Here is a 19,326-nt window from a genome sequence, read left to right on the forward strand (position 1 = left end):
TCTAATACAATCTACACTGTAACTCTACTGTACCTCCACAGTACCTAAACAATCTCTACTGGCAGTCCTCCATACCACCCATACAATACCCCACAGACCAGCCCATCTGTACTCCTGCTCTACACAGACAAGTTATGACAATGGAGCCCACTATATCACCACAGTACCAGGGACTGTAAAACACCTCTATATGAGTTGGCAGCACTCACTCCATCTCTCTTCATACTGCCTCTATAGACCCATCAACATATAGGCATCTTTACAAGACTGTCAATCTGGTAGAATGAAAAATAATGCAAGTAAGACTGATAGCACTGGAATAGTTCATGTTCATTACTTGAGGAATACTAATCACACAATGTTTCCCAGGTTAGGTTAAGGAATCAGTACATCGTATCGCTGTATTATGAGCTTTTTGAAAATGAGCTTTTGTACACTTTTGAAATAAAATCAATATGTAAATGTTTGACTTTGACTGGATTTATTTGCATTGAACTTACAATCAACAGTTCAAATACAATTCATTGTTTCATTCACAACCTAAAAGACAAATAACATATTAATGAACAATTCTTAAGGAATTTAGAAGTCCTTCCACACCACTGTTCCATCATCTGAACCAACACCAGGGGCCAGTGTGTTTGGAGAATCACCGGATACATCGGTGAAGGTAAGGGGCTCAGAAGGCTGGATAGAGGTGGTGGTCTGGGGAGGTCCTTTCATAGGATCTGGATGAGATGCAGCTCTGGGTTGGAGTGAGACAACTGGTCCCTGATGTATCCCTGTTAACACAGAGTCAGCATCAGGGGTGTCAGTTGGGTATGTCAGAGTATGGCACATAAAATGTTATTATGTCACATGAGCTGAATACAACAGACCTTACAGTGAAATGCTTTCTTACAAGCCTTTAACTAACAATGCTTTAAGAAGTTAAGAAAAAAAGTGTTACGTAAATAAAAGTGACAAATAATTAAATGGCAGCAGTAAAATAACAATAGCAAGGCTATATACAGGGGGTACGGGTACAGAGTCAATGCGCATTGATATATATAGCCTTGCTATTGTTATTTTACTGCTGATGTTTAATTATTTGTCACTTTTATTTACATAACACTTTTTTTTCTTAACTTCTTAAAGCATTGTTAGTCGAGGTAATTGTAACGCTTGTTGAAATGGGTAGACCAAGGCGCAGCGTGATTTGGGTTCATCATAATTTATTTACATGTGATCCAGCAACAAAACAATAAAGAGAAACAAACAAACAAGCATACAGCCTTGTAGGGCTCAAAAAGCAACAATAGAAAAACAAGATCCCACAAACAACAGGTGGGAAAAGGCTGCCTAAATATGATCCCCAATCAGAGACAACGATAGACTGCTGCCTCTGATTGGGAACCATACCAGGCCAACATAGAAATACAAAAACCAGACTACACATAGAAATAATAAACTAGAACACTCCCCCAGTCACGCCCTGACCTACTCCACCATAGAAAATAAAGGCTTTCTATGGTCAGGATGTGACAGTAATATGTACACTACTGTTCAAAATGTCCTTGTTTTCCATAAAAACATACATGAAATGAGTTGCAAAATGAATAGGAAATATAGTCAAGACGATGAGAAGGTTATAAACAATGATTTTTATTTGAAATAATAGTGTCCTTCAAACTTTGCTTTCGTCAAAGAATCCTCCATTTGCAGCAATTACGGCCTTGCAGACCTTTGGCATTCTAGTCGTCAATTCTTTTAGGTAATCTGAAGAGATTTCACCCCATGCTTCCTGAAGCACCTCCCACAAGTTGGATTGGCTTGATGGGCACCTCTTACGTACCATACGGTCAAGCTGCTTCCACAACAACTCAATAAGGTTGAGATCAGGTGACTGTGCTGGCCACTCCATTATAGACAGAATACCAGCTAACTGCTTCTTCCCAAAATAGTTATTGCATACTTTAGTTTGGATATGTGCTTTGGGTCATTTTCCTGTTGTAGGAGGAAATTGGCTCCAATCAATAATAGCTGTCCACAGTGTATGGCATGGCATTGCAAAATGGAGTGATAGCCTTCCTTCTTCAAGATCCCTTTTACCCTCTACAAATCTACCACTTTACCACCACCAAAGCACCCCCAGACCATCACATTGCCTCCACCATGCTTGACAGATGGCGTCAAGCATTCCTCCAGCATCTTTTCATTTTTTTCTGAGCCTCACGAATGCTCTTCTTTGTGATCCGAACACCTCAAACTTAGATTTGTCCATCCATAACACTTTTTTTTCAATCATCCTCTGTCCAGTGTCTGTGTTCTTTTGCCCATCTTAATATTTTCTTTTTATGGGCCAGTTTGAGATATGGCATTTTCTTTGCAACTCTGCCAAGAAGGCCAGCATCCTTGAGTTGCCTCTTCACTGTTGATGTTTTGCGGGTACTATTTAATGAAGCTGCCAGTTGAGGACTTGTGAGGTGTCTGTTTCTCAAACGAGACACTCTAATGTACTTGTCCTCTTGCTCAGTTGTGCACCTAGGCCTCCCACTCCTCTTTTTATTCTGGTTAGAGCCAGTTTGCGCTGTTCTGTGAAGGGAGTAGTACACAGCGTTGTACGAGATCTTCAGTTTCTTGGCAATTTCTCGCATGGAATAGCCTTCATTTCTCAGAACAAGAATAGACTGATGAGCAGAAGGAAGTTATTTGTTTCTGGCCATTTTGAGATTTAATCGAACCCACAAATGCTGATGCTCCAAATACTCAGCTAGTCTAAAGAAGGCCAGTTTTATTGCTTCTTTAATTATAACAACAGTTTTCAGCTATGCTAACATAATTGTGCTAACACAGTGTGCCATTGGAACACAGGAGTGATGGTTGATGATAATGGGCCTCTGTACGCCTATGTAGATATTCCATGAAAAATCTTCAGTTTCCAGCTACAATAGCCATTTACAACATTAACAATGTCTACACTGTATTTCCGATCAAGTTGATGTTATTTTAATGGACAAAAAATGTGCTTTTCTTTCAAAAACAAGGACATTTCTAAGTGACCCCGAACAGTAGTGTACATGTAGGTAGAGTTAAAGTGACTATGCATAGGTAATCAACAGAGAGTAGCAGCAGCGTAAAAGAGGGGTCTGGGTAGCCCTTTGATTAGCTGTTCAGGAGTCTTATGGCTTGGGGGAAGAAGCAGTGAAGAAGCCTTTTGGACCTAGACTTGGTGCTCCGCTACCGCTTGCTATGACTAGGGGGACTGGAGTCTTTGACAATTTATAGGGCCTTACTCTGACACCGCCTGGTATAGAGGTCCTGGATGGCAGGAAGCTTGGCCCCAGTGATGTACTGGACTGTATGCACTACCCTCTGTAGTGCCTTGTCGGTTGGAGGCAGAGCAGTTGTCATACCAGGCAGTGATGCCTGTAGAACTGTAGAACTGTAGAACTTTTTGAGGATGTGAGAACACATGCCAAATCTTTTCAGTCTACTGAGGTTGGTAGTTTGTTGGTGATGTGGACACCAAGGAACTTGAAGCTCTCAACCTGCTCCACTGTAGCCACGTCGATAAGAATGGGGGCGTGCTTGATCCTCCTTTTCCTGTTGACCAGAATCATCTCCTTTGTCTTGATCACATTGAGGGAGAGGTTCTTGTCCTGGCACCACACGGCCAGGTCTCTGACCTCCTCCCTATAAGCTGTCTCATCGTTGTTGGTGATCAGGCCTACCGCTGTTGTGTCATCGGCAAACTTAATGATCATGTTGGAGTCATGCCTGACCATGCAGTCATGAGTGAACAGGGAGTACAGGAGGGGTCTGAGCACGCCCCCCTGAGGGGCCCCCATGTTAAGGATCAGCATGGCGGATGTGTTGTTACCTACCCTTACCACCTCGGGGCGGCCCGTCAGGAAGTCCAGAATCCAGTTGCAGAGGGAGGTGTTTAGTCCCAGGGTCCTTAGCTTAGGGATGAGCTTTGAGGGCACTATGGTGTTGAACGCTGAGCTGTAGTCTATGAATAGCATTCTCACATAGGTGTTCCTTTTGTCCAGGTGGAAAATGGCAGTGTTGAGTGCAATAGAGATTGCATCATCTGTGGATCTGTTGGGGCGGTATGCAAATTGGAGTGGGTCTAGGGTTTCTGGGATAATGTTGTTGATGTGAGCCATGACCAGACTTTCAAAGTACTTTTGGCTACAGACATGAGTGCTACGGGTCAGTAGTCATTTAGGCAGGTTACCTTAGTGTTCTTGGGCACAGGGACTATGGTGGTTACAGACTCAGTCAGGGACACGTTGAAAATGCCAGTGAAGACACTTGCCAGTTGGTCAGCGCATGCTCGGAGTACACATCCTGGTAATCCATCTGGCCCTGCGGCCTTGTGAATGTTGACCGCACCTTGAAAGCGGCAGCTCTACCCTTTAGCTCAGTGCGGATGTTGCCTGTAATCCATGGCTTCTGGTTGGTGTATGTACGGACAATCACTGTGGGGATGACGTCCTCGATTAACCTATTGATAAAGCCAGTATCTGATGTTGTGTACTCCTCAATGCCAATCGGAAGAATCATGAAACATATTTCAGTCTGTGTTAGCAAAACATTCCTGTAGCTTAGCATCTGCTTCATCTGACCACTTTCTTATTGACCGAGTCACTGATGCTTCCTTCATTAGTTTTTGCTTGTAAGCAGGAATCAGAAGGATAGAATTATGCTCAAATGGAGGGCGAGGGAGAGCTTTGTATGCGTCTCTGTGTATGGAATAAAGGTGGTCTAGTTTTTTCCCCTCTGGTTGCACATTTAACATGCTGGTAGAAATGAGGTAAAACGGATTTGAGTTTCCGTGCATTAAAGTCTCCGGCCACTAGGAGCGTTGCCTCTGGATGAGCGTTTTCCTGCTTGCTTTTGGCCATATTCAGCTCATTGAATGCGGTCTTAGTTCCAGCATTGGTTTGTGGTGGTATGTAGACAGCTATGAAAAATACAGATGAAAACTCTTTTGGTAAATAGTGTGGTCTTCAGCTTATCATGAGATACTCTATCTCAGGCGAGCAAAACCTCGAGACTTCCTTAGATTTCGTGCACCAGCTGTTGTTTACAAATATACATAGACCCTCACCCCTTGTCTTACCAGATGCCGCTGTTCTATCCTGCTGAAAAAGCTCAAAACCCACCAGCTGTGTGTTATTCATGTCGTCATTCAGCCACGACTCGGTGAAACATAAGATATTACAGTTTTTAATGTTCCGTTGGTAGGATATACGTGATCATAATTAGTCTATTTTATTTTAGATTGATTGTACGTTGGCTAATAGGATCGATGGTAATGGTAGATTACCCTCTCGGCAACGGATCCTTACAAGGCACCCGGACCTTCGTCCTCGATACCTCCGTCTCTTTCTCCTGCGAATGACAGGCATGAGGTCCTTGTCAGGCGCATGAAGTAAAACCTTCCTGTCTGACTCGTTGTAGAAGAAGTGTTCCTCCAGTACGGGATGAGTAATCGCTGTCCTGATATCTAGAAGATCATTTCAGTCATAAGACACGGTGGCAAAAACATTGTACAAAATAAGTTACAAATAACGCATAAAAAACATACACAATAGCACAATAGCATAATCGTAGAATGGCAGCCATCTCCTTTGGCGCCATACCCTAGCTCAAGACCAAAAAAATGTTAAACTAGGCTACAAAAAAAATGACTAAAATCATTTCAAACCCAATTAAAACGCAACAGCTGTTTAGCGTGTTGGCTGGCTGGCTTCAGGACCATGAGGAGCGTTGCTCAGAGAGAAGCTGTCCCCCCTCCCCGCCATACCCTATGTTTAGCTGAAATGACGCCACTGGTCAGCATTATGAATCCTCCTAAAGAGAGACTGCATCACTACAATTTTTTTCTGGTTTCTCGTGTGTTCTGAGTGTTCACCTGTCACTCGCCCATAAGGCACGGGCTCGCTGAGCCTCTTCAGCCCCAGAGTAGGAATGCTGGCTTTGCACCAGTACCGGCCTGAGTCCCTCAGTACTGTGACTCTGTCCTGGGAAGAGGCAAGCCCCAGACTCAGCCCGTCCTGGTAGAAGTAGTAGTGGATGTGTGAAACGGGCTCACGGGCGTTCAGTTGAACATGACACACCAGGAGCATACGGTCTTTATGGATCAGAGGGTCATTGGGCACAATCTCCAACATGGGTTCTGTCAGAACCTCTACAGGGGAGAATACAGAGCATTAATACTGAAAAGTATTTCTCACATACCTACTCAATTACTATTCAATTACCATTAAATATGATATGATAGTGATGATAATGGAATGATGAGGGCAAATCTGATTTGAAATCTGATTCCTCATCCTACACAAACTCAAAATGACAAACCACACCTGGCTATCAACCTCACCTATGATGGACACCGAAGCAGCCACTGAGATCACAGAGTTGGTTTGCCTCCGTCCATCCCAGGAAGCTCTGCACCAATAGGATCCGTGGTGTTGCAGGGTAAGGTTAGTGACACACAGCTCTGGTCCAGACTGTCTCTGAAGCTCCACCCCGTCCTTGTAGAGTATGACCTCAGTCAGTCTAGGGTTGCCACGGACACGACACATCAGGGTCATTGTCTCTCCAACCAGCATGGGCAGGGGCGGGGCCTGCAGGATGGCCCACCCACCTGGGCAAAGAGTAGTAAGTAATTTTAATTACCGGGATGGTGTAGTCCCTGTCTGGCCTGTTGACAGGTACCCTCTATGGTCTGGTGTGCTACAGGTATAACTTAGTCTGTTTCTGCTTCTTTTGCTATTGTCACACGTTTGGTGTGACAACAAGAAAGGAGTCGTCTAATACAGACTGCTAACAGAACCAAACTACACTGAACAAAAATATAAACGCAACATATAAAGTGTTGGTCCCATGTTTCACGAGCTTAAATAAAACATTCCAGAAATGTTCCATATGCACAAAAAGCTTATTTATATCAAATGTTGTGCATTTCTCCTTTGACAATCCATCCACCTGACAGGTGTGGCATATCAAGAAGCTGATTAAACAGCATAATCACTACACATGTGCACCTTGTGCTGGGGACCAGAAAAGGCCAACCTAAAATGTGCAGTTTTGATATGCTGCCTGCAGGAATGTCCACCAGAGCTGTTGCCAGAGAATTTAATGTTTTAGAGAATTTGGCAGTATGTCCAACAGGCCTTACAACCGGAGACCACATGTGACCTCGCCAACCCAGGACCTCCACATCTGTTTTCCTCACCTGTGGGATCGTCTGAGACCAGCCAACCAGACAGATGATGAGGAGTATTTCTGTCTGTAATTAAAGACCTTTGTGTTGAAAAACTTCTGATTGGCTGGCCTGGCTCCCAAGTGGGTGGGCCTATGCCCTCCCAGGCCCACCCATGGCTGCGCCCCCTTTCAGTTGTGTGAAATCCATAGACTAGGGCCTAATGAATTTATTTAAATTTACTGATTTTCTTAAATGTAACTCAGTAAAATTGTTGAAATTGTTGCATTTATATTTTTGTTCAGTATAGATGTCATCACGGCTCAATATTCATATGGGTTCTCTTACCGTCCACCTCTATTTCTATAGGCAGGCTGTGGATGGTGTATTGTGTGCTTATCCATGTGGTTCTCAGGCCCTGGCAGTAATACTTCCCACTCTGCTGTGGCCTGGCCTTCCATAGGACAAAGTACTCAGACTCCTGGAGCTGCTCTCCCCCCCTGAACCACTGGTACCTCCACTCGGCCGACACTTTCCCAGGAACACTGCACTTCAGACGTATTCTCTCCCCTGAGAAGATCCGGGGTCCCCCATTAACTAGCTCAGCCACGGCTGTCAGCGGAGCCCTCATGAGAACTTGAAGAAATGTTGACAGGTAAGTCTTTCTGACATTTTGAGTAGATTACTATGGCTGCGTTTACACAGGCAGCCCAATTCTGAAATTACTTTCTACTAATTGGTCTTTAATTTCTCCCCAATTTCATGGTATCCAATTCTTTTAGTAGCTACTATCTTGTCTCATCGCTACAACTCCCGTAACAGCGCGCATCCAACCCGGAAGCCAGCCGCACCAATGTGTCGGAGGAAACACCGTGCACCTGGCAACCTTGGTTAAGGCCCGCCACAGGAGTCGCTGGTGCGCATTGAGACAAGGACATCCCTACCGGCCAAACCCTCCCTAACCCGGACGACGCTAGGCCAATTGTGCGTCACCCCACAGACCTCCCGGTCGCGGCCGGTTACGACAGAGCCTGGGCGTGAACCCAGAGTCTCTGATGGTACTACTGCGCCACCCGGGAGGCCCCCCACTAATTGGTCTTTTGACCAATCACATAAGATCTTTTTCAGAGCTGATCCGATTGCTCAAAAGACCAATTAGTGAAAAGAAATATCAGAATTGGGCTGCCTGTGTAAATGCAGCTTACTAGAGAGACTTAAGCATAATTTCTGAGCATAAATGGTAACTTAAGTCTTATTTACATGGTCACCTAACATTACAAAAGACAGCTAATGTTCAGTAGTGTATAACTATTACGTAACTCAACTCATGAAAATAGACAATTTACATGTATTTTTATTTAACCTTTATTTAATTAGGCTCGTCAATTAATAACAAATCCTTATTTACAATGACGGCCTACCCCAGCCAAACCAATTGTGTGCCACCTTATGGGACTCCCAATCATGGCCGGATGCGATACAGCCTGGAATCAAACCAGGGTCTGTAGTGATGCCTCTAGCACTGAGATGCAGTGCCTTAGACTGCTGCGCCACTCGGGAAATACATACTATATTTCATATGTTGCCATTATACAAGACAAAACTGGTTTGAAGAGAAGGATTTGAATCTCAGAGGCTGCGTTTACACAGGCAGCCCAATTCGGGTCCTTTGCCACTATTTAGTATTTTTAACCAATCAGATCAGATCTTTTGCCAATAATTGGTCAAAAAGTGTAAATGTAGCCAGAGAGTAGTGTACTTAACACATACCTTGTGGTACAGCCCATTTAGGTAGTATTGAAACAACTGAAACAATAAATAACCATTAATCATTAAAATAACCAAAAATAAATCCAGTGATCATTCTGTCAATCAATCAATCAATCAATGATCATCTATACACATAAATAATTGTCTGTAATCTCTTAAAGTAGACTGAAAGGAACTCACCAAGGAGGCTCAGTAACAGCTTCATGTTGAATGTTATGCTTGTGCTTCTGATGGGGATGATTACACTATAATCTCTATATATTGTCAGGGGAAATGAGACTAGTTTTCAGTTTCAATTGCAAAAAAAACCATCTAATTTTTTATGAAATAATTGCATAATGCTCTTCCTGACATCACAAATAACTTTGGGGAAGTTCCTTTTTTTAGGAAGGAGGGGAATTACGAAAGCCCTGGGATGCAACCTCATGTGTGTTGTAAAAAAAAAAACAGCAATATGTTTGCCAGCCCAGCAAGTATATCATTTTGAAGCTGTGTCACAGTACTCAAATCAATATAGCCTGTGTACAAAACATTAGGAACACTTTCCGAATATTGTGTTGCACCTCCTTCTGCCCTCAAAACAGACAATTCATCAGGGCACGGACTCTACAATGTGTTGAAAGCATTCCACAGGGATTCTGGCGGCCCGTGTTGACTCCAATGCTTCCCACAGTTGTCAAGTTGGCTGGATGTCCTTTGAGTGGTGGACCATTGATACACATGGCAAACTGCTGAGCATGAAAAACCCAGTTCAAAGGCACTTAAATCTTTTGTTTTGCCCATACACCCTCTGACACACACACACACACACACAGAAAATCCATGTCTTAAGGCTTAAAAATCTTTATTTAACCCGTCTAGTCCCCTTCATCTACACTGATTGAAGTGGAGTTAACAGGTGACATAAACAAGGGATCATCTTTCCCCCGGTCATTTAGTCATGGAAAAAGCAGGTGTTCTTAATGTATTGTACACTGTGTGCATTGCAAACACACCTTTGCTTTCTCTACTTAACATAGATAGTCATGTCACAGTGGTGACAAAGCCTTCGACACAGAACAGCTTTTGAGTTATTTTATTCATCAACACAAACCCATGGACACTATAAAACAAAACTGTCTCAATAAGTTACATTAAAATACAAGACAATGTTGAGTTACTCCTTCAACATACAAAAACAAACCTACAAGGTTGTACAGATGTATGTGTGTGTGTGATATATATATATATTTTTTTACCATTTCTTTCAAAAATAACTGATCATTGATTGCCGTGTGCTATTCAATGCCTAGTTATTTCAGTTAGTGTTTAAATTGGATTTAATGGATTTTGGCAACCAGGATTTGGCCAGCATTTGTACACTGTTCTGATAGTTACAAATGTAATAAAATGAAACATGATAAAAGAACAGAAAATATATTAGGTAGTATGTAAATTGACCTTTCTGTTGTATCAAAGATACTACTCATTCAACTCAATGTCTGCTCTTCCTTCATATATCCATCTGATCCAGAATGAATGGTTACTACATGGAGCTGAGATCAACATTGTTATGGCTATTCTGTTTGGCAACATTTACCCCCAATACATTTGTACAAAAAATATACATCACTGTAAAATAATATAAAGAACTTACTAAAAGTACTCTTCTTAGATATAACCATTCTAAATATGACCCCTTTCTCTGTTCTTCTGAAGAAGCAGCTGTTCAGCAGTCAAACAAGGCCAAAGAGAGAAGTGACTGTTAGTATCTCCTATACTCTGAATTGCAAATCACGTATTTCTTACAGACAAAATGTAAACTTTGAGCTACAGTATCAATCTAGCCATTTTAATAGGTTAAAGATCATTATCCCCTCTCAGAAGACTATAGCCTGAACAATAGAAAAATAAAATAACTTCCTCAAACTAAGCGCATGACTGATCAGGTTTGGCAGGGAAATGAAACTACACACACACACACACACACTTATAGACATCTTCAGGGGAAATTTGGTCGTGGTCACATACACTCACTTGACCCCAACAGATCCCTCTCGCTTGGGCTTCTGTACTCTGACTTGGATTCAGTCAGGAGGAGTAATATAGGGGACAAAGGAGGGCAAGATCAATGATCTGTGTCCCAATACTCTTAAAGCTTCCTTTCCTCATCTCCTTTCCTTCATGACCATAGATGAAGGTAATATGCCTGCAACTCATCTTGTCCTCTTACCAATCAGTGGGGAAGACAGACGAGAAATTTTGCTTTTTCGGAGTACTGGGGTTCAGGCGACTGCAAGCATCTATTTTAAGTGTGCATACAATGGGGAAGGTTGGAGTTATATTTCTTGGATCCATTAGAAGGAACCTATATGTGCATAAGGACAGGAGACACTTTCCAGGGTGGAGAGAGAGAGTAACAAGTCCAAAGAGGGAGGGAGGGAGGGGGTCAGCCGGCAAACAACTGGGGTTGGAGAGGAGAAGGTAGGTGGTCGTTTTCCACGTTGTCAGCATCTATGGCAGAAGAGGCGGTGGGGGGAGCGGTCGGGTGCATTTCCAGAGGGAACCTCTCCATCACATCCTGCACTTTGTGCTCGACCCCATCCCTCCAGTCGATGAGGTCACTCTCCAGGCGGCGAGCCCCCTCCATGACGCGTTCCTGCCTCACGCCCAGCCCCGTCAATAGGTCCAGACTCTCGTTCATCTGGCTGAAAGCAGCACTACAGGCGGGGGAGGTGGCAGCCTGGGGACGTTGGGGAGACGCCTGGCCTGACATGTAGAGCTCAAACTCCTCAACGCTCAGGTTCAGAGACTGGCCATCCAGCTTCTCTATAAAGGCCACCGCACAGCACTGCAGAGAGAGAGAGGAGAGAGACAGAGGGGAATTAGGGGAATTAGAAAATACATTCTTAATATGTGTAAATTGAGTTTGTTTGGAACAGCTCGTCTGTCTGTTTGCTTTGTCGACACAGCCCTCTCACCAGGTTGGTAAAGTAGTATCCGTCTTCTCCGCTCATGAGGCGGCTAGGGTTACAGAAGCGGGTGATGTACTGGATGTTGGACTGCAGTCGCGGAGGGTTGGCCTTCAGGACGATGTAGATGAGGGTGGGCAGGAAGTCATCAGCAGATGCCGCCTCCTTCTTGGTGGTATTGATGGCATTGAAGATGTGCTTACTGCAGCGTGTGATGCAGGTCAGCTTGTCCCTGGGCACACGCTTCGAGTCCATCTCGATCACGTCTACAGGAGGTCAGGGTGGAACAGAGTGGTAGTTAATGTGCTATGATGACATTCTACATCACATGCATGTTCATTCAATGTTTGTGTCTCTTTGTAAAAAACTAAAAACAAATTAATACATTGTAAGTCTGACCTGTGATGGCTTTGACCACGTTATCAGACACCTCTGGAATCTCCTCATCAACAGGGACACACAGCATCTCAATGGTGACCCAATGCAAGGCCCTGCAACCCAGCCACCCCCACCACTTTAGTGAACAGATGTACAAGGAGGCATACGGCAGCTTTAATACTTAAACTCAGTACCATATCTGTTTCAATGTCTTTACCTGATTCTCTTTTGAATGGCCAGGTCTTTCTTCTCATCGTCTGTGGTCTCAGGACAGAAGACCTCCTCGTAGAGACGTGTCATCATGTACCTCTCTACCTCGTCCATCACACTCTCTACGCGCTCCGACGACCCTGGAGTTAACACGGATAGATGGGAAGACAGCAAATGTGAGTCATTCAAGGCCTACCTATAGGAGAGCTCTCTGAAAGAAAAATGTGTTCCTTCTTCTTCATTGTCACCAGCAACTTTATCATCAAGCCCCAAGATATCCTTAATGTTCCAGTATTAGAGTAGTAGAGGTACACCTTTCCTTTCCTCACCTTTGAAGTGTGTGTGCAGGCGGTCTGAAAGGTTCTGGTAGAAGTCTTGAACGCACTCAGACAGCTCATCAGCACCCAGGTCCTGGGGAACAAGCTCACTATTAGCATGAAGGGATTGTCGTACATTTTCATTCATTTCAAGGGCGAGTTCATTTGGTTATTCACTCAATGCTCTAGAGTAACCTCAGCGTTTGTCTTTGTCATCCTTCTTCTACGACGAGGAAGTGAAATGGTCCAAACAAAAGCTGGAGGGGTGAATGAATAGAGGTAACCCCCATCAGGCTCTCCACATTCAGAAGCCTGTTATGGTATTGTGGTGTACTACTCACCCTCTTGTAGGCCATGCTCTCTGTGAAGGCTCGGCACTGTTTGAAGATCTCCCTGCCAGGTTTCAGTGTCTTGAGGAAGTCGATGAACTCTCGTGTGGTGCGGTCCGTCTCTAAGGGCTTGCGGCTCACTGAGGGGCTGGGGGTTGCCAGGGCCTCGCCAGGGACGGATTCTGGGAGGGGGGAGGATACATAAACTCAGCGAAAAAAAGAGACATCCTCTCACTGTCAACTGTGTTTATTTTCAGCAAACCTAACATTTGTAAATATTAGTATGAACATAACAAGATTCAACAACAGACATAAACTGAACAAGTTCCACAGACATGTGACTAACATAAATGGAATAATGTGTCACTGAACAAAGGGGAGGTGGGGGGGACAAAATAAAAGTAACAGTCAGTATCTGGTGTGGCCACCAGCTGCATTAAGTACTGCAGTGCATCTCCTCCTCGTGGACTGCACCAGATTTGCCAGTTCTTGCTGAGATGTTACCCCACTCTTCCACCAAGGCACCTGCAAGTTCCTGGACATTTCTGGGGGAATGTCCCTAGCCCTCACCCTCCGATCCAACAGGTCCCAGACATGCTCAATGGGATTGAGATCCGAGCTCTTCGCTGGCCATGGCAGAACACTGACATGCCGGTCTTGTAGGAAATCACACACAGAACGTACATGCTCATTAATTATTTTTTATGGTTCATTGAACAAGCATGGGAAACAGTGTTTAAACCCTTTACAATGAAGATTTGTGAAGTTATTTGGATTTTTACGAATTATCTTTGAAAGAAAGTGTCCTGAAAAAGGGACGTTTCTTTTTTTGCTGAGTTTATAATGGAGGGAATGATATACCGGTGTATGTACAATAATCCTTAGGTGCTTGATATAAAGTACAGAAAAACAAGGGTGGGCTTTCTATTCATCTCATCCTTGACCAGCACAGCTTGCAGAGTTGTGATTTCACACAACATCCTTCTGCAATTTGTGTTTCGTTACTTTTTGCTATGCATCAAATAAATGGTTCAACATGAATTACATCAACCATGGCTTGTCCTGTATTATCTGAAGTTCTGTCTTTAAAACCCTCTAGAGTCTAAGCTGGGGGAAGGGTTCTAAACTAACACTTAGACTTGTTTTAAGATGGTCATACCAACAACTATTTAGTGTATTGATTTTACCCTTAAAATGTATCTTATTTTTTATATTTTTTTTATTCAACATTACTGCTATTAGCCAATAATAACACATTGAGTAACAGATTCACTACATGGAACAACAGTCCCCCCCCCAAAAAAAATCTAAAGTAAGTTTATTCTGAAGTGTCTGCCATATATCTGAGAGATTAGATTTTTTTGTTTTTTTACACTACAGACGTTTGTGAGAAGACCAATTTTCAGGATGTCTCATGTCTGACAAATACTGCTCGAGCTCTGCTACCTTTTCACCAATATATCTCTCTAGCTTAAAACAGACGGATTTTGATTGGGATTTTTTTTGTATGTTAATTAGATTTCCGCAGAGGCGTGGAAATTGCAGGCTAAGGGTTAAGGCGTGGTGATTTGATCTCCTCTATATGGCCTCACAGATGAATGTAATTAGGTTTGCCTTGGGATTTGGTCTTAAAATCTATTTTTATTTGTTACATAGACAACAGGTGTAGACGAACAGTGAAATGCTTACTTACGGGTCCTTTTCCAAAAACTCAGTTTAAAAAAATGATTTTTTTTTAAATAAAAAATGTAAATAGTGACAACGAATAAGAGAGTATAAAGTATTCAGATGGTTGTCCTTCTGGAAGGTTCTCCCATCTCCACAGAGGAACTATAGAGCTCTGTCAGAGTGACCATTAGGGCTTCTTGGTCACCTCCCTGACCAAGGCCCTTCTCACCGATTTCCCAGTTTGGCTGGGCGGCCAGCTCTGGGAAGAGTCTTGGTGGTTCCACACTTCTTCCATGTAAGAATGATGAAGGCCACTGTGTTCTGGGACACATTCAACGCTGCAGAAATGTTTTGGTACCCTTCCCCAGATCTGTGCCTCGACACAATCCTGTCTCGGAGCTGTACGGACAATTCCTTTGACCTCATTGCTTATTTTTTTCTGACTTGCACGGTCAACTGTGGGACCTGTGGCTGGAGTCTGACAATGTTTTGGGCCTTCCTCTGACACCGCCTGGTATAAAGGTCCTGGATGGCAGGGAGCTCGGCCCCAGTGACGTACTGGGCTGTACGCACTACCCCTGTAGCGCCTTGCGGTCAGATGCCAAGCAGTCATCAGGCCTACCACCGTTGTGTCGTCTGCCAACTTAATGCTGGATTAATGATGGTATTGTGAGTCGTTCGCATCTACAGGGAAATATACATTTAGACAGGTTACCTTGGCGTTCTTGGGCACAGGGACAATGGTGGTTTGCTTGAAACATGTACAGTGCCTTCACACCCCTTGACCTTTTACACATTTTGTTGTGTTACAGCCTGAATGTAAAATCTTTTGTCACTGGCGTACACACAATAACCCATTATTTCAAAGTGGAATTATGTTTTTGAAACTTTTACAAATGAATTACAAATGAAAAGCTGAAATGTCTTGAGTCATTAAGTATTCAACCCCTTAGTTATGCCAAGCTTAAATAAGTAGAAATTTGCTTAACATGTCACATAATAAGTTGCATAAACCCACTTTGTGTGCAATAAGATGATTTTACCCCAAAACATACAATTATTTGTAGATCACTCAGTCGAGCAATGCATTTCAAACACAACGACCAGGGAGGTTTTCCAATGCCTCGCAAAGAAAGGCACCTACTGGTAGATTGGTAAAAAACATTGAATATACCTTTGAGCATTGTGAAGTTAATTACACTTTGGATGGTGTATCAATACACCCAGTCACTACAAAGATACAGGCGTCCTTCCTACCTCAGTTGCCGGAGTCAAAGGAAACCGCTCAGGGATTTTCACCATTTAAATGCTGTGACAGGAGAAAACTGAAGATGGCTCAACAACATTGTAGTTACTCCACAATACTAACCTAAATGACAGAGTGAAAAGACGGAAGCCTGTACAGACTAAAAATATTCCAAAACATGCATCATGGCACTGAAGTAAAACTGTTAGGGGCAAATCCAATGCAACACATTACTGAGTACCGCTCTCCATATTTTAAAGCATAGTGGTGGCTGCATCATGTTATAGGTATGCTTGTAATCGTTAAAGACTGGGTTGTTTTTCAGAATAAAAAAAGAAAAGGAATGGAGCTAAGCACAGATAAAATCCTATAGGAAAACCTGGTTCAGTCTGCTTTCCACCAGACACTGGGAGATTAATTCACCTTTCAGCAGGACAATAACCTAAAACACAAGGCCAAATCTACAATGGAGATGCACACCAAGAAGACAGTGAATGTTCCTGAGTGGTCGAGTTATAGTTTACTTAAATCTGCTTGAAAATCTATGGCAAGATTTGAAAATGGTTGTCTAGCGATGATCAACAACCAATTTGACAGAGCTTGAAGAACTTTGAAAAAAATAATAATGGGCAAATATTGTACAATCTAGGTGTGCAAAGCTCTTAGAGACTTACCCAGAAAGTCTCTGTAATCGCTGCCAAAGGTGATTCTAAAATGTATTGACTCAGGGGTGTGAATACTTATGTAAATGAGATACTTCTCTATTTCATTATCAATACATTGAAAATGTTTTTCACTTTATCATTATGGGGTATTGTGTGTAGATGGGTAAGAAAAAACATATTTAATAAATGTTGAGTTCAGGCTGTAACACAGCAACATGTGGAATAAGTCAAATGGTATGAATCCTTTCTGAAGGCACTGTAGGTATTAGACTGAGTCAGGGAGAGGTTGAAAATCTAAGGAATTCTAGCTGGATGCCCCATGTGACCTCCTCCACAGTGACTGGGGGGAGAGAGTGGTAGTGGAGCAGAATTCTGAAAGAGTGGGGAAAGAGGAACTGTACACCAATATTATGCAGAGGGAAGGTAGTTTTGGTTTGGATTTGCTCATACCTCAAGTAATGGTAGAGAAAACACTATAAAACCTATCTCAAAGACTTGGACCCTACCTTTCTTGGGCGGTGTCTTTGTTGAGGGAGTGAAAAACTTAGTCATTGTGTTGACTTTACGTGACTTCTCCTTGGTTTTCCTCTCTTCAAACTTGCTGAAGGGTGCGATGGCAGGCTGGGGCTGTGCTGCCCCCTGGTGGTTGTTAGCGTACGCTGCCGCCTCCTCCTCCTTCTGTAACCTGGGACACAGAACAGGCATTGCTGTTACTACCACATGATCAATACTTCCGACAGACAGAAAAAAATGTCAGAGATCAAAAAGTCAAGAATCATGACACTGTTCCATTTGCTTCTGTGAAAATGGCTGTTAAAATGTTGTTTTTTTGACCAATGATCAAAAGTTACAGCTGCATTTTGTTATTGTTTTGTTTTCGACTGCACTCCTCAATTTTATGCAGGCCATTCAGTGTTTGCCACCGGGCTCCTAGATTTAAAATTGAGTGCTACCTCCGCCCAGCAGCTGGAGGTTGATGCAAAACAAGTTTGCTCAGATAGACAACCACACCTCTCTGCCAGTGCATGGTCCTCCTGGATCTGTTTGTGTCTGGTTTGTTGGTACTCCTCCCGCCAGCACTTGGAGCAGAGGCCCTGCCAGGCCGTGTTGCCATAGAAACCACATCCCTTCGTACACAGCAGCTCTGACTGGTCCACATGGATCCCACGACGTTCCGACCGGTGGCTCATCCCTCACGGCTAGCGTGGATACGGCTGGGAATAACAGGAAAATGACAAGACTGAATGGTAGAAAGATCCACAGTCTGAAGTAGGCCTACATCAAACTTGATGGCTATTTTTTATTTATCAGGACTTTGACAAAGTTGAATGCCCACACACTATGGGCCACATTCAGGTTGAGCTATTTGATAAAAATGTATGTTTAATAGAGGTAGCTAGCGTAAAGACACATTTCAATACACACACTGAAAATCTTAGTGAATTCCTGTGCGTATCAAAATATGATTTCATATGGCAGTGTTTACACCTTTACCACCGTAACATTAAGGTCAACACTGGAAATCTGACAAGATTTTGAACCCCTAAGAATCTGCCTATCCCTGATGATTTTGAATCCCGACTCACATTGGGAATGCATGATACGAAAATCAACACAGGAGGAATTTAATGGATGACCACAAACACTGGTGAAAATGTTTATGGCCTTCTAGCTGTGTCAAATCCCAATAGTGTAGCTGCCCTACACTTGACTTTGTTTGAAGCCACATTACAACGTTACATTACAACGTTATTAGTAGCTAGCCATCCTGATTTATAAACAAGCTAGTTAGCTACTTTACTACCAAATATTCCAACCCTACTACGATGTAATGCAATGTAATGGGCTTAGCTAAACTCTAACTAGCTTGCTAACATTAGCTAGCTCTAAATTCACGAAAAACGCGACACAATGACATGACAAAGCTAGCTAGGCTTCTTCTGGTAGCTAAATATTAACAGTAAACTTAGCTACAAAAATACGATAATTAAGTATTCTACAATGGACACACCTGACCACTGGGTCCTTAGCAGAGTAGAGATACATTGAACTAGGGTTTGGCTCACTACTAGAAGCTAACATTAGCTAGTTTGCGGTTGACGTTAGCTAGCTAGGGTGACAGTAATTCCAGACCCAACAAAATTGACAAACAATTTCGTTAGCTAACAACATTCTGCGACTCATTACCTTTTCAGAAAGATTATTGAGTGTAGATATATGTAGTTTTTTTATGCAGCCAATTGGCACCATCTGCTACCCACCCGTCTGACAGACCAGTTTGTTTACGTAGTCACCCTTCTTCCTCGTTAGTCGATATCCAATAGCGCGCCCTTGAGACCATTTCAGGTATACAGACAGTCCTGTGCAACACTATATTCCTTCAAATGGGAAATTATTAAAATGTTGTTCATTTTATAAGGGGTTATTATTCAGAGCGATTTACAGTTAGTGTATGAATCTTAAGGCAGTTAGATATGGACAACCACATATCACATTCATAGTAAGTAGCTATATAATAAAGTATTGATGTCAGACGTTTTCGGGAAGATGGGCAGGGACTCAGCTGTCCTGACCACTGGGTTCTGACAAATGAT

General features: G+C 43.0%; 2 protein-coding genes across 4 annotated transcripts; both read right to left on the reverse strand.

Annotated features, from left to right (window-relative positions):
• Positions 1 to 464: 464 nt before the first annotated feature.
• Positions 465 to 9,248, reverse strand: LOC135546335 (high affinity immunoglobulin gamma Fc receptor I-like). Its single transcript, XM_064974676.1, has 6 exons — positions 9,149 to 9,248; positions 8,969 to 9,004; positions 7,547 to 7,834; positions 6,374 to 6,640; positions 5,906 to 6,181; positions 465 to 782 (listed from the first exon to the last, which is right to left on the reverse strand). Exons 1-6 carry the CDS (start codon positions 9,171 to 9,173, stop codon positions 583 to 585), a joined length of 1,092 nt encoding a protein of 363 aa, XP_064830748.1. The 5' UTR covers positions 9,174 to 9,248; the 3' UTR covers positions 465 to 582.
• Positions 9,249 to 10,028: 780 nt separating this feature from the next.
• Positions 10,029 to 19,038, reverse strand: LOC135546336 (rab5 GDP/GTP exchange factor-like). 3 transcript variants are annotated; one of them, XM_064974677.1, is made up of 9 exons: positions 18,920 to 19,038; positions 17,744 to 17,946; positions 17,239 to 17,417; positions 13,166 to 13,335; positions 12,837 to 12,918; positions 12,515 to 12,647; positions 12,319 to 12,410; positions 11,929 to 12,185; positions 10,029 to 11,798 (listed from the first exon to the last, which is right to left on the reverse strand). In XM_064974677.1, the coding sequence occupies exons 2-9, from the start codon at positions 17,920 to 17,922 to the stop codon at positions 11,397 to 11,399; spliced, it is 1,494 nt and encodes a 497-aa protein (XP_064830749.1). In that variant the 5' UTR covers positions 17,923 to 17,946; positions 18,920 to 19,038; the 3' UTR covers positions 10,029 to 11,396. The 3 variants fall into 3 exon arrangements, with proteins under 3 accessions (XP_064830749.1, XP_064830751.1, XP_064830750.1); XM_064974679.1 differs by lacking the exons at positions 17,239 to 17,417; positions 17,744 to 17,946; positions 18,920 to 19,038 and adding exons at positions 13,724 to 15,505; positions 15,877 to 17,170; XM_064974678.1 differs by lacking the exons at positions 17,239 to 17,417; positions 17,744 to 17,946; positions 18,920 to 19,038 and adding an exon at positions 13,724 to 17,170.
• Positions 19,039 to 19,326: the final 288 nt, after the last annotated feature.

The sequence above is a fragment of the Oncorhynchus masou genome, chromosome 9 (genome assembly GCF_036934945.1).
Source record: "Oncorhynchus masou masou isolate Uvic2021 chromosome 9, UVic_Omas_1.1, whole genome shotgun sequence".
NCBI lineage: Eukaryota > Metazoa > Chordata > Actinopteri > Salmoniformes > Salmonidae > Oncorhynchus > Oncorhynchus masou.

Bases quoted from the DNA above. Each gene is read 5' to 3' on its own strand.
- LOC135546335 (XM_064974676.1), bottom strand. From the start codon at position 9,173: ATGAAGCTGTTACTGAGCCTCCTTG. The intron at 9,005-9,148 runs GTGAGTTCCTTT...TTATTGTTTCAG, and splicing joins GCTGTTACTGAGCCTCCTTG to TTGTTTCAATACTACCTAAA. The intron at 7,835-8,968 runs GTATGTGTTAAG...CATTTCTTCAAG, and splicing joins TAAATGGGCTGTACCACAAG to TTCTCATGAGGGCTCCGCTG.
- LOC135546336 (XM_064974677.1), bottom strand. From the start codon at position 17,922: ATGAGCCACCGGTCGGAACGTCGTGGGATCCATGTGGACCAGTCAGAG. The intron at 12,186-12,318 runs GTCAGACTTACA...GACCTCCTGTAG, and splicing joins CGTGGTCAAAGCCATCACAG to ACGTGATCGAGATGGACTCG. The intron at 11,799-11,928 runs GTGAGAGGGCTG...CTCTCTCTGCAG, and splicing joins GATACTACTTTACCAACCTG to TGCTGTGCGGTGGCCTTTAT.